General features: G+C 34.7%; 1 protein-coding gene and 1 long non-coding RNA gene across 2 annotated transcripts in view; one reads left to right on the forward strand and one right to left on the reverse strand.

The window, feature by feature from the left end:
* The window catches only part of LOC128642758 (uncharacterized), a 341,511-nt gene that overhangs the window by 93,123 nt on the left and 233,262 nt on the right, over nt 1–15,126 (forward strand). The window lies entirely within an intron of this gene.
* Nucleotides 1–15,126, reverse strand: part of CCDC180 (coiled-coil domain containing 180) — a 289,632-nt gene that overhangs the window by 6,059 nt on the left and 268,447 nt on the right. The window contains exon 37 of the mRNA XM_053695554.1: nt 11,898–12,042. Coding sequence (XP_053551529.1) covers nt 11,898–12,042 — 145 coding nt within the window. The remainder of the gene's footprint in view (nt 1–11,897; nt 12,043–15,126) is intronic.

Consider the following 15,126-nt stretch of genomic DNA (forward strand, 5'->3'; position numbering starts at 1 on the left):
CCTGCATAGCTTTACTGCATTCTCTAGAGCAAACTGACCCCCCTGCTAACAGCTCAGTATCCGGTGGGTTACTGGACATAGACAGGGTTAGTCTTCTCTAGAGAGACCAGTGCCAGCCTGCATAGCTTTACTGCATTCTCTAGAGCAAACTGACCCCCTGCTAACAGCTCAGTATCTGGTGGGTTAGAGGACATAGACAGGGTTAGTCTTCTCTAGGGAGACCAGTGCCAGCCTGCATAGCTTTACTGCATTCTCTAGAGCAAACTGACCCCCCTGCTAACAGCTCAGTATCTGGTGGTTACAGGACATAGACAGGGTTAGTCTTCTCTAGAGAGACCTGTGCCAGCCTGCATAGCTTTACTGCATTTTCTAGAGCAAATTGCCCCCCTGCTAACAGCTCAGTATCCGGTGGTTACAGGACATAGACAGGGTTCGTCTTCTCTAGAGAGACCTGTGCCAGCCTGCATAGCTTTACTGCATTCTCTAGAGCAAACTGACCCCCCTGCTAACAGCTCAGTATCCGGTGGGTTACTGGACATAGACAGGGTTCGTCTTCTCTAGAGAGACCTGTGCCAGCCTGCATAGCTTTACTGCATTCTCTAGAGCAAACTGACCCCCCTGCTAACAGCTCAGTATCTGGTGGGTTACAGGACATAGACAGGGTTTGTCTTCTCTAGGGAGACCAGTGCCAGCCTGCATAGCTTTACTGCATTCTCTAGAGCAAATTGCCCCCCTGCTAACAGCTCAGTATCCGGTGGTTACAGGACATAGACAGGGTTAGTCTTCTCTAGAGAGACCAGTGCCAGCCTGCATAGCTTTACTGCATTCTCTAGAGCAAACTGACCCCCCTGCTAACAGCTCAGTATCCGGTGGTTACAGGACATAGACAGGGTTCGTCTTCTCTAGAGAGACCTGTGCCAGCCTGCATAGCTTTACTGCATTCTCTAGAGCAAACTGACCCCCCTGCTAACAGCTCAGTATCTGGTGGGTTACAGGACATAGACAGGGTTAGTCTTCTCTAGAGAGACCTGTGCCAGCCTGCATAGCTTTACTGCATTCTCTAGAGCAAACTGACCCCCTGCTAACAGCTCAGTATCCGGTGAGTTACTGGACATAGACATAGACAGGGTTAGTCTTCTCTAGAGAGACCTGTGCCAGCCTGCATAGCTTTACTGCATTCTCTAGAGCAAACTGACCCCCTGCTAACAGCTCAGTATCCGGTGGTTACAGGACATAGACAGGGTTAGTCTTCTCTAGAGAGACCTGTGCCAGCCTGCATAGCTTTACTGCATTCTCTAGAGCAAACTGACCCCCTGCTAACAGCTCAGTATCCGGTGGTTACAGGACATAGACAGGGTTAGTCTTCTCTAGAGATACCAGTGCCAGCCTGCATAGCTTTACTGCATTCTCTAGAGCAAACTGACCCCCTGCTAACAGCTCAGTATCCGGTGAGTTACTGGACATAGACATAGACAGGGTTAGTCTTCTCTAGAGAGACCTGTGCCAGCCTGCATAGCTTTACTGCATTCTCTAGAGCAAACTGACCCCCTGCTAACAGCTCAGTATCCGGTGAGTTACTGGACATAGACATAGACAGGGTTAGTCTTCTCTAGAGAGACCTGTGCCAGCCTGCATAGCTTTACTGCATTCTCTAGAGCAAACTGACCCCCTGCTAACAGCTCAGTATCCGGTCTGAGAGCCCAACTGTAATAGATATGTGCCCAGAATAAATACATTAAGTTGGTGCTTATGCCATGGCAATATGCCAACCTATATAATACCTATGATATACATATATCTTCATGCCGCTAGAACGTATTTATATAAATACATTGCCATCTTTAGACGTATTTGTATGTATCTCAATATTTCTTTTTTTCTTCTAACACCCAAGATCTCATATCTTTGAGCCTTTATAACGTTTGTGTGCAATATTTTTTATGAATAATTTTTATTAGATAATGTTATTATAAGTGTAACTGTATTGTGTAATGTATATTTATTAGACAGTGTTATTATGTGTGTAACTGTATTGTGTAATGTATATTTATTAGATGGTGTTATTATGTGTGTAACTGTATTGTGTAATGTATATTTATTAGACGGTGTTATTATAAGTGTAACTGTACTGTGTAATGTATATTTATTAGATGGTGTTATGTGTGTAACTGTACTGTGTAATGTATATTTATTAGATAGTGTTATTATGAGTGTAACTGTACTGTGTAATGTATATTTATTAGACAGTGTTATTATGTGTGTAACTGTATTGTGTAATGTATATTTATTAGATGGTGTTATTATGTGTGTAACTGTATTGTGTAATGTATATTTATTAGACGGTGTTATTATAAGTGTAACTGTACTGTGTAATGTATATTTATTAGACGGTGTTATTATAAGTGTAACTGTACTGTGTAATGTATATTTATTAGATAGTGTTATTATGTGTGTAACTGTACTGTGTAATGTATATTTATTAGACAGTGTTATTATGAGTGTAACTGTACTGTGTAATGTATATTTATTAGATAGTGTTATTATGTGTGTAACTGTACTGTGTAATGTATATTTATTAGATAGTGTTATTATGTGTGTAACTGTACTGTGTAATGTATATTTATTAGATGGTGTTATTATGAGTGTAACTGTACTGTGTAATGTATATTTATTAGATAGTGTTATTATGAGTGTAACTGTACTGTGTAATGTATATTTATTAGATAGTGTTATTATAAGTGTAACTGTACTGTGTAATGTATATTTATTAGATAGTGTTATTATAAGTGTAACTGTACTGTGTAAGGTATATTTATTAGATAGTGTTATTATAAGTGTAACTGTACTGTGTAAGGTAAATATATTAGATAGTGTTATCATAAGTATAACTGTACTGTGTAATGTATATTTATTAGATAGTGTTATTATGTGTGTAACTGTACTGTGTAATGTATATTTATTAGATAGTGTTAGTATAAGTGTAACTGTACTGTGTAAGGTATATTTATTAGATAGTGTTATTATAAGTATAACTGTACTGTGTAAGGTATATTTATTAGATAGTGTTATTATGTGTGTAACTGTACTGTGTAATGTATATTTATTAGATGGTGTTAAAGTGTAACTGTACTGTGTAATGTATATTTATTAGATAGTGTTATTATGTGTGTAACTGTACTGTGTAATGTATATTTTTTAGACAGTGTTATTATGTGTGTAACAGTACTGTGTAATGTATATTTATTAGATGGTGTTATTATAAGAGTAACTGTACTGTGTAATATATATTTATTAGATAGTGTTATTATGTGTGTAACTGTACTGTTTAATGTATATTTATTATATGGTGTTATTATGTGTGTAACTGTACTGTGTAATGTATATTTATTAGATTATGTTATTATGTGTGTAACTGTACTGTTTAATGTATATTTATTATATGGTGTTATTATGTGTGTAACTGTACTATGTAATGTATATTTATTAGATAGTGTTATTATGTGTGTAACTGTACTGTGTAATGTATATTTATTAGATGGTGTTATTATGTGTGTAACTGTACTGTGTAATGTATATTTATTAGATAGTGTTATTATGAGTGTAACTGTACTGTGTAGGGTATATTTATTAGACAGTGTTAATATGAGTGTAACTGTACTGTGTAATGTATATTTATTAGATGGTGTTATTATAAGTGTAACTGTATTGTGTAATATATATTTATTAGATGGTGTTATTATAAGTGTAACTGTAGTGTGTAATGTATATTTATTAGATGGTGTTATTATGTGTGTAACTGTACTGTGTAATGTATATTTATTAGATGGTGTTATTATGTGTGTAACTGTACTGTGTAATGTATATTTATTAGATGGTGTTATTATGTGTGTAACTGTACTGTGTAATGTATATTTATTAGATGGTGTTATTATGTGTGTAACTGTACTGTGTAATGTATATGTATTAGATAGTGTTATTATGTGTGTAACTGTACTGTGTAATGTATATTTATTAGATAGTGTTATTTTGTGTGTAACTGTACTGTGTAATGTATATTTATTATATAGTGTTATTATGAGTGTAACTGTACTGTGTAATGTATATTTATTAGATAGTGTTATGTGTGTAACTGTACTGTGTAATGTATATTTATTAGATAGTGTTATTATGAGTGTAACTGTACTGTGTAATGTATATTTATTAGATAGTGTTATTATGTGTGTAACTTTATTGTGTAATGTATATTTATTAGACGGTGTTATAAGTGTAACTGTACTGTGTAATGTATATTTATTAGACAGTGTTATTATAAGTGTAACTGTACTGTGTAATGTATATTTATTAGACAGTGTTATTATAAGTGTAACTGTACTGTGTAATGTATATTTATTAGATAGTGTTATTATGTGTGTAACTGTACTGTGTAATGTATATTTATTAGATAGTGTTATTATGTGTGTAACTGTACTGTGTAATGTATATTTATTAGATAGTGTTATTATGTGTGTAACTGTACGGTGTAATGTATTGTTATTAGATAGTGTTATTATGTGTGTAACTGTACTGTGTAATGTATATTTATTAAATGGTGTTATGAGTGTAACTGTACTGTGTAATGTATATTTATTAGATAGTGTTATTATGTGTGTAACTGTATTGTGTAATGTATATTTATTAGATAGTGTTATTATGAGTGTAACTGTATGGTGTAATGTATATTTATTAGATAGTGTTATTATGTGTGTAACTTTATTGTGTAATGTATATTTATTAGACGGTGTTATAAGTGTAACTGTACTGTGTAATGTATATTTATTAGACAGTGTTATTATAAGTGTAACTGTACTGTGTAATGTATATTTATTAGACAGTGTTATTATAAGTGTAACTGTACTGTGTAATGTATATTTATTAGACAGTGTTATTATAAGTGTAACTGTACTGTGTAATGTATATTTATTAAATGGTGTTATGAGTGTAACTGTACTGTGTAATGTATATTTATTAGACAGTGTTATTATAAGTGTAACTGTACTGTGTAATGTATATTTATTAGATAGTGTTATTATGAGTGTAACTGTATGGTGTAATGTATTGTTTATGTGTTTTGTGACACTTTTTTAGTTTCACAAAACAGCTCTAAGGACGCGTTCATCATTGTAGCTTAAATGGCGATTGCACTCACTTGTAGTGAACTAGTTTAATAATGTGATATAATATGATGCATGTTTAAATGTGATATTAAAGGGACAGTAAACCCCACAATTTTATTTTGTTATTGGGATAGAACATACCATTTTAATCATCTTTCCAATTTACTTCTGTTATCAAATTTGCTTCATTCTCTTGTTATCCTTTGCTGAAGGAAGAGCATTGCACTACTGGCAGCTAGCTGAACTAATCTAGTTAGCCAATCACAATAGATAAATGTGTGCAGGCACCAATCAGCAGCTAGCTCCCACTTGTGTAGGATATGTGAGTATTCTTTTTCAACAAGGGATACCAAGAGAACGAAGCACATTTGAAAATAGAAGTGAAATTAAAAGTGTCTTATAATCACCTGCTCTATCTGATTCATGCAAGTTTAATGTTTACTTTCCTATTCCTTTAACTAAATAGGTGAATGATGTGCAGCTGGTGCCCTTTCTGCTTCTGTCTTATAATGAAGGGTAGATCCATGGCAGATATTGGCAGAGCGCTGCTACTGACTCCTGTTTTGGATTCTATTAGAACTGATTTATTTAAAATTCACTGGTATGGAGTAGAATATCCTGCAGACCCCTACAGGGGCAGAGCTCACTACATTCTCTAAAAAAAGCGCTGAACCAGGAAGCTGTGGCGAGTGAGCGAGCTGCCTTATATAGAAAGTAATGAATGCAGAATCTCACAGGGGAGGGTATCAGACACTAAACAAAACAACTTTACTTTGCATTCACTTCTAGTTTTTCATATCATTTTTTCTAGAAGTACATTATGTCTTTTGCCAAACTTGTCTTCTTTAATTTGGAAATATAAACCAATGAGATCTACAGGTGTAAAATGCATAGAGAATACTACAAGACCTTTGAGAAAGCTTCAGTCAGGCCCAAGAAATGCCACTGTATAGCCCACTCACCAAGGCTGCTATACTACTGTTAGAATGATAAAATAAAGTACACTTTGGATTTGTATTACTTTTCAGTACAATTTCAACTTTGAAACTATATTCTAAGTTAAATCAGATTTTTCTTGCATATATTATTATTATTATTTTCGGTTATTTGTAGAGCGCCAACAGATTCCTCAGCGCTAATATAAAATAACATTTTTATAGTGTAATGTAAATGTGCCTACTGATACATATATTTATTATAAAATTAAATATGATTTTTCTTGCATATTTTAAATATGAATTTAATAGTGAAATGTAAACGTGTCTACTGATATATATATTTAATATAAGAATGTTATAGTGTTATGTAAATGTGACTACTGATACATATTTAATAAAAAATTAAATATGATTTTTCTTGCATATATTAAATAAGAGTTTTATAGTGTAATGTAAATGTATATACTGGTACATATATTTAATATAAAATTGAATATGATTTTTGATGTATACTCTAACTACTAAATTTATAGTGCACTATACTGCAATGTATAGGTCTCCTTTGCATACAGAAATGTAAGCTACTGCACTAAGGGCTCGATTTATCATTCATATTCTCCTAGATTTTCTCCTAAAGGTTCTCATGGGAAATAATTCTCCTATTTAAAAATGCGCCTAAAATTGGGCAAGTTTGACTGTAAAATTCTCCTACTCTGTTCTCACTCTCCTTGGAGAACAGGTTCTCCAAAAAAAATTAGATCTTTTTAGTCGTATTTCATATAGTTCTCCTCATAATTCTCCTAGTTACAAACGTATCATTTATATTCTCCTGTGAAGGACTGACAGTTCTCCTGCAAGTTCTTACCTTAAAGTTCTCCATAGCTAAAGTGGAGAACAGCATTAGAAATCTATTCTCTACCAGTTGTAGAGGCAGTTACACAAAAAAGGGCTCTACAAGGTGCAAAATTGATCTATAACAAAGCAGAATAATGGTTATTAATGGTTATTAATAATGGTTATTATTATAAATAATAATTTATGATGGAGTGGAAAAAAATATATATAATGGAGTGCCAAAATAATATATAACAAAGCACAAAAATGATATCTATTGGGGCATAAAAATAAGATATAAAAAAGCTCTAAAATTGAAGCACAAAAACAATGAAAATGTAGATCTATTTTCTTATATGAACGTTTGCTGAAGAGGGGCGTTAACAAAGCTACTAAGGAAGGCTGTATAAAGATTTCTATTGGTTTATATATGATTGACATGGAGAATAGTTGCTTATTTTTAGTGATAAATAAGGAGAAGATACTAATCCGACTGGAGACATTTATAATTTTTTCTCTTCAACTCTCAGATGGAGAAAAAAATACTTTTTTATGATAAATACGGGCGCACATGTGCGCCTCTCCATAGGCAAGCTACGGAGAACTGATAGGAGAACAGAAAGGAAAATTCCCCAAATGATTGATAATTCGAGCCCTTACTGAGATACATAGCTAGCAAGCTAACATTTGCCCTAAAAGACTCCTGGACAAACAAAAAACTCGATGAGAGGGCGCTATAAGCTATTTAGGAATAATTCTATTCAATGATACTACAGTATATACTGTTAATTAGGTACCTTTACCCAAAAATTCTTATATCTGTATTTCAGGTCTACTGCATGAACAGAATATAAGTTAATTTTATGTTTAAGGATATGCTTGATTCCAAAAATGATGCGTAAATCTGATGCATAAATCTTAAAAAAACTTTAATTCTATAAATTAGTGCAAAAAAAAAAACTTTAAATACCTAAACAAATCACTCCTTAAATTCATTAATGATATTTCATTGTAATTACATCGTCAAATAAAATAGTGCAAATCTTTCAACAAAGGACTGAATTGCAAACCTTAAGGCTAGAACATATAAATAAAAAAACTTGTTAAAATTGGGCAAATGACTCAAAAATACAAAAACCTATAATTCAAATTTTATGTCCGTTGATACCGAAATGATTATTGTCAAAAAAGATAGTCAAGGTATCCTGGTGCTTATTGCTAAAACTAGTCAAACGTTTTTCAGTAGACCTGAAATACAGATATAAGAATTTTTGGGTAAAGGTACCTAATTAACAGTATATAGTATCATTGAATAAAATTATTCCTAAATAGCTTATAGCGCCCTCTCATCGAGTTTTTTGTTGGTCTTGTTTAATATAGCTGGGGTAGTGTTAAGAGAGAGGCTTTTTAGGTTAGAGTTCAGCGCTTCGCTTCAAATTAATACACTAAGAGACTCCTGGGAAAGACCTTGTAACACTGAGTCCTTTTTTTAGAGAATTCCGCCTGAGGGGAGAGTTTTTACAGAATATATTTTGATTTAGATAACATCACGCTATTGCTTGTTTTTGTATCTATTTCATGATCTGTAACTATTACTCGCTAATTAAAGGGACATTAAATTGCCGAGCACAAATACAGTTACTGCTCACCATGAGTTTGTTTGTCCTCCTGTACCTGCAGTTGTCTTTAAGTCATTAGCTAATTTTAACCCCTTACACGCATTATTTAATAAAGCCCTGTTTCTTCACACTGGGCGCCACCATCTTGGAACTCATGTTTGTTATGTAACGTTTAAACTGTGCAAAAAACAGCAAATATGTAACAATATGATTTTCTATTATGTGAGCTAAACTGAAGTGCAGCTGTCAAAAGGACAGAAACATCATAGATCCGTGAAAGTGCACTGCTTCTGTCACAGGATGCTACAAGATGGCGGTGCCCAGTATAAAATGGAGGTACAATTAACCATTAATTAGTAAAAAGTTTTTTTTATTACAGTAATTGTCTCTTGAGGATTAGTTAGAACAGTGATGTGCTGGTTTTAATCACCTATCTGCAGGATTGATCCTTCCAATAAGTGAGCGACTTAGTCTGTAAAGCAGCTTAGTCAGGACCGTCTTTAACACAGGGCAAAAGGGGCAGCTGCCCTGGGCCCAGTCTCTGTTGAGGGGCCCAAGAGTCCTTAAAAAAAAAAAAAAAAAATTTTTTTTTTTTTTTTTTTTTTTTTTTATGGTTCATACCAGACTGCTGATGTGACATGGGGAACACACACATTCAGTCCTAATACTGTCACAGTCAAAAGTACTCTGCTTATATATTTTTTAAAAACTGTGCCAGCCCTAACTCGGCATCCAGCCATTTCCCACTGCATCAGAAAAGGTCCTACTGGGGTTACCACTGTTACCAGGTAACTGCTCTGGTGGTGGGGATTGTTTCTGGGTAGGGCTGACTGTAGGCGCATGCAGCAGAAAGCTGGAGCGGCAGGCACATGAGTATTTGAGCATCTGTGCAGCTGCATACACTGCTCTCTTCAGTCTTGAGGCTGTGTGACTCATCTCACATTGTATCCATGCAGCCTTGGACAGACAGCATCCAGTCTACTGGTCCCCTTAGCCCTGCTCTTTCTGCTGTGGCCCTAAGATCAACTAACTGAAGTTTGTTAGGGGAATAGTGCTTTGTAGAAAGGTGTCAGTGGGAAGAATAAGTGAGTGCACACACGCCCCTCCCCATGCAGCATTGTCTAGTTCAGGGTGAGAGGGAACTTGTTCCTAGCAAAGAAGCGACATGTGCTGGTGTGGCTGATGTATAGCGTCATGCTGATACTTCACACATTAATGTAAGGTTTATTTTTATAGTTTTTATTTTCTCTCTGTCTCAGATTTTACAGCTTCCCATAGTAGTTCTGCTGTTCCAGTCAGTAAACTTATATTTGTCTGCACCTCCATGCTTCCTCCTTTACCTTGCTTTGCTCCTGTTGGCTGCCCTAAATCTCTTTAACCAGCTAACCTCACACCAGAATCACATTCAAAAGAATATTAAATGAATCCACAGTGGAGGAATTTATATATTTATTTACTTATTAGTACTGCTTAGGTCCAGTTTCACATATTGCATTTTTTTTTTCTCCATCAGACAAAACCTCCTTCATGGCCCCTTCAGATTGGTGTGAGGGTATGACAGAACAATTATCATCAGCGCCCTCTTGCTCTTCAGTGTTTAAAACAGAGCAATCGCGCTTTCTCTGATAAGTAGGCATTTTGGATAAAAGATTTGCTATGGAGTTATCCATTACAGCCGTTAATTGTTGCATGGTAATAAGTATTGGCGCACTAGATGTACTAGGGGCCTCCTGCATGGGCAAAACTGGTGAAGACACAGTAGGAGATGATGTACTATCATGTTTACTCCCCTCATTTGAGGAATCATCTTGGGCAATATCATTATTTGTGGCAGTACTGTCCTTACTTTGTTTGGACGCTATGGCACAATTATCACATAAATTTAAATGGGGAGACACATTGGCTTTCATACATATAGAACATAGCTTATCTAAAGGTACAGACATGTTAAACAGGCTTAAACTTGTCAACAAAGCACAAAAAACGTTTTAAAATAAAACCGTTACTGTCACTTTAAATTTCAAACAGAAAACACTTTATTACTGAATATGTGAAAAAGTATGAAGGAATTGTTCAAAAATTACCAAAATTTCACCACAGTGTCTTAAAGCCTTAAAAGTATTGCACACCAAATTTCAGAGCTTTAACCCTTAAAATAACGGAACCGGAGCCGTTTTTCAATTTAACCCCTATACAGTCCCAGATATAGTCTTTGCTAAGACCCAACCAAGCCCTGAGGGGAATACGATACCAAATGACGCCTTCTAAAAGCTTTTTCAGTGATTCTTAGATCCTCACACATGCATCTGCATGCCCTGCTCTCAAAAAACAACTGCGCATTAATGGCGCGAAAATGAGGCTCAGTCTATGACTAGAAAGGCCCCCTGACTGAAAAAGGTGTCCAATACAGTGCCTGCCGTTTTATAAACGTTCCCCAAGATTATAAATGCCAATTATTAGCCTAAATCTGAATAATATGCACAAATAAAGCAATCGATTTAGCCCATAAAAATGTCTACCAGTTTTTTAGCCCATAATAAGCCCTTTATTCTGTTTGTTTTTGACTAAGAAAATGGCTTACCGGTCCCCATGAGGGGAAATGACAGCCTTCCAGCATTACACAGTCTTGTTAGAAATATGGCTAGTCATACCTTAAGCAGAAAAGTCTGCTAACTGTTTCCCCCAACTGAAGTTACTTCATCTCAACAGTCCTATGTGGAAACAGCAACCGATTTTAGTTACTGTCTGCTAAAATCATCTTCCTCTTACAAACAGAAATCTTCATCCTTTTCTGTTTCAGAGTAAATAGTACATACCAGCACTATTTTAAAATAACAAACACTTGATAGAAGAATAAAAACTACATTTAAACACCAAAAAACTCTTAACCATCTCCGTGGAGATGTTGCCTGTGCAACGGCAAAGAGAATGACTGGGGTGGGCGGAGCCTAGGAGGGATCATGTGACCAGCTTTGCTGGGACTCTTTGCCATTTCCTGTTGGGGAAGAGAATATCCCACAAGTAAGGATGACGCCGTGGACCGGACACACCAATGTTGGAGAAATTGATTTAGTTGTTTTTTGGGATGTTGGGGTGGAGAGCAAAATTGCATGGGGTGGCGGGGGGGCCCAAGAAATTTTTTGCCCAGGGTCCAATCAATATTAAAGACGGCCCTGAGCTTAGTGGTTGTATTTTTCTCAAGAAATTGAGTTTGTAGCCTAGGAAATCAGTAACAGGGTTTTACAATAATCTATCATTTTTCTTTTAATATAAAAAGTACACTGAATGCTCTATACAACACAAATATTTTAATGACATATCAACAATCTGAAGCTGTACATTTAGCCAATTACCAAGTAAGCAGAATCCCGAGCTTGCAAGACAGAGGCGTGTCCAAGGGTAGTCTTAGCGCTGGTCACAGACGCAGTTGTGCGGCAGCCTGTAAAGTCTCCTTGCTTCGGTTCTATGGCCTCCATGAGAGTAATTCCTGGCCAGACTCTGTTTTAGTAAATACAAAAGGAAGAAGATCTGTATAAGGTAAAAAGTGTATTTAGCTGAACTAAAGAAATGGGATATTTATTATACAAAAGTAACACTAATTTATCATTATATCAGAAAAGACTAATGGGTTATGGTAGAGCGAGAGGGTAATAGCCAGAGTTCTGCAACACTCTGTCATACCGTCCTCTAACGTAAATTTGCAATGAAATAGTCATTATTGCGGAATATTAGTATATCTAGGTGGACAAACACTACAGAATTGGTGCTACGGTATATTGTGGCACTATAAAAATAAGTAATAATAATTATGATAATAATTTTAAAGGGACAAAAAAAAACCCAATCACATTTTCTTTCGGTTTCTTGTTATCTTTTGTTGAAAAGCAGGATGGTAAATTCAGGAGTGTGCACATGTCTGTAATACTATATGGCAGCAGTTCTGCAACAATGCAAATTAAATAATAGAAGTAAATTGGAAACTTTCTTTAAAATTGTATTCTCTATTTGAATCGTGAAAGAAAAAAAGTGGGTTTCATATCCCTGTAAGTGATTTTTCAGAAATGTTTACATTTTATTTTCCAATCCATTAACACTGTTTTTTTAATGATTTGAGCCAGTTCTAGTTCATCAGTAAAAACATTGGAATTTGACTCCCTGTGAGTATTTTCCTTTTTGGTATCTGCTTTGTCGAGTTTGCTCTGCACTATTGTGGATCTCTATTCACAGAACTAAGTAGAAGCAGAATATCCATATTTAGACTCCTCCAGACCAGTGCTGCCATCTATCACTAGATCTTGATAAAGGGGAAGAACTCCTAAATATGTTCATACAAGATTTGAATCAAACACATGGGGTTTAACATTTACACACGAATATAGTTCTAAACAAATTCATTTCTTGGATATCCATATCTACATAGAAATGAATATGATTACAACTAAAACCTTTTTTAAGGAAGTGGATGCAAATAATTATATCCATTTCCAGAGCTGTCATTTAGATTTTGGAAAACTAATATACCCAAGGGCCAATTTCTACGTTTAAGAAAGAACTGTACAAATTTATTAGATTTTATAGAACAGGCTAATATTTTAAAAGATAAGTTTATTGAACGGGGATACAGTGAGAATATCATAAATGAAGCTATGATTAATGCTGAACAGAAGGATAGAGAACAACTGTTAAAATCAAGTAAAACTAAAATTAATAAAACACAAGATACCACAATAAGAGATACAGCATTTATCACAAATTACAGTTCAGATCATAGGCTAGTAAATAAAATATTGAACAAACATTGGCACTTGGTTAAGAAGGACCCTCTCTTAAGTGATCTGATTAGTGACAAACCGAAAATAATTTATAGAAAGGCTAAATTCCTAAAAAATATTCTGGCACCTAGCGAGTTTCGAACCAAAAGAGGAAAGAAAACAGATGTTGATCTATCAGGAATTAAAATAAAGGGTTTCTTTCCCTGCCATGGTTGCAAGGCCTGCAAATTTAGTACCAAAACCAAGACTATAGAATCTAGTCAATCAGATTTTAAATTTCATATAAATGAGATCATAGGATGCACAGATAGCAATGTAGTGTATTTAATTCAGTGCCCATGTAAGAGACAATATTTAGGTCAAACGAGCCGCACCTTACGAAAAAGGATAAGACAACATTTATTAAACATTGAATGGGGCTTTGAGGATCATTTGTTATCCAAACACTTTAAAGACCATCATAATCAAAGTACAGAAGGGATGAAATATTGGGGATTAAGAAAGATCACTTCACACAGGGGTGGGAGGGTGGGGATATTAATAATAATCTACTTTTAACTGAGTCTGAATTAATTTTTAAATTTAATACTCTAACTCCAAATGGCCTTAATGCAGAATTAGACTTAAATCCATTTATTTAAAAATGTATAATGCATTCACACCTTTGTAGATTAATTGTTTCAGTATTGAATGAAATATAATTTTAATGAAAGATTTTTTATATGTAGTCTTTTTAATCATTTGGAAATTAAATATATAGTTATGCCCATAGATTGTTTATGTTTTTTATAGTTGTGCATAGATTATAATTAATCAATTTTTTTACCTCCTATAATGATTTTAGTAATAATTTGTAGTTTTTATATTTATATATGTGTATATATATATATATATATATATATATATACTTATTTTTATTTATTTATATGTATGTATATTTAATGAACTCTTGCTGACAATTGTTTGTATTGAGTAATATATAAGCTTACATATTATGCTGCTTGTTTAAGATTTACATTGTTTTGGAAATTATATTAATGCAAACACACGAACACATTGCCTTTAAGAAATTGAAGAAATATCCCTTTAAGGGATGGATATAAAAATGGACACCTTCCAACTTCCTGTCATCTTGATAAAGGCATCCTTGTGATGCTGAAATGCGTAGATTTGTGAAGGAAGTTGAGACGTCTATCTAAGCAGCTGATACGAGTCAGCGTTACTTAGCACCAGAAACATTCAACATCGATCATTCCCGGGAGATCCGGCTACAAGGCGGTTACAGGGCGGATGATACGGATACAAGTATCAGTGTCCAGAAACACCTAAGTGGAAATCAGCACTGGACCGATCGTACACATATGGCAGCAAGTGTGAGCTGTTTGTGAGACGGAGAAGCCAGCGGTGGGTAAGCGGTTCCTAAGTTGAAAGACACAGTTGAGTGAAAGACTTTGATTTTCTGTGTTTAAACCGGAGACTGCCGTTGACTAAGCTTACATTAATGTTACATGATACTGCCAATACATACCGCAAGTAGCGGATTGGATACTAACTTGTATTATCTGGGACTTACGTTCAGAAATAAGAATACAAACTTGCATGTTTTTTTCGCAACACTAATTTGAAAAGAAGACCTGTGCCTGCATTGGCTGCTATACTATCACATGGTCTTTTGGTTATTTAAAGGCTGGAGAGCGCTGAATATTCCAATACCAAGGCTTTGTATACTTAACAGAAGCTCACACATGCACGGGCATAAAAGTTTATAAGATATATCCCCTCTGTTTGAGAGTGCATCCAAATATCAATT

The sequence above is a fragment of the Bombina bombina genome, chromosome 12 (genome assembly GCF_027579735.1).
Source record: "Bombina bombina isolate aBomBom1 chromosome 12, aBomBom1.pri, whole genome shotgun sequence".
Lineage (NCBI taxonomy): Eukaryota > Metazoa > Chordata > Amphibia > Anura > Bombinatoridae > Bombina > Bombina bombina.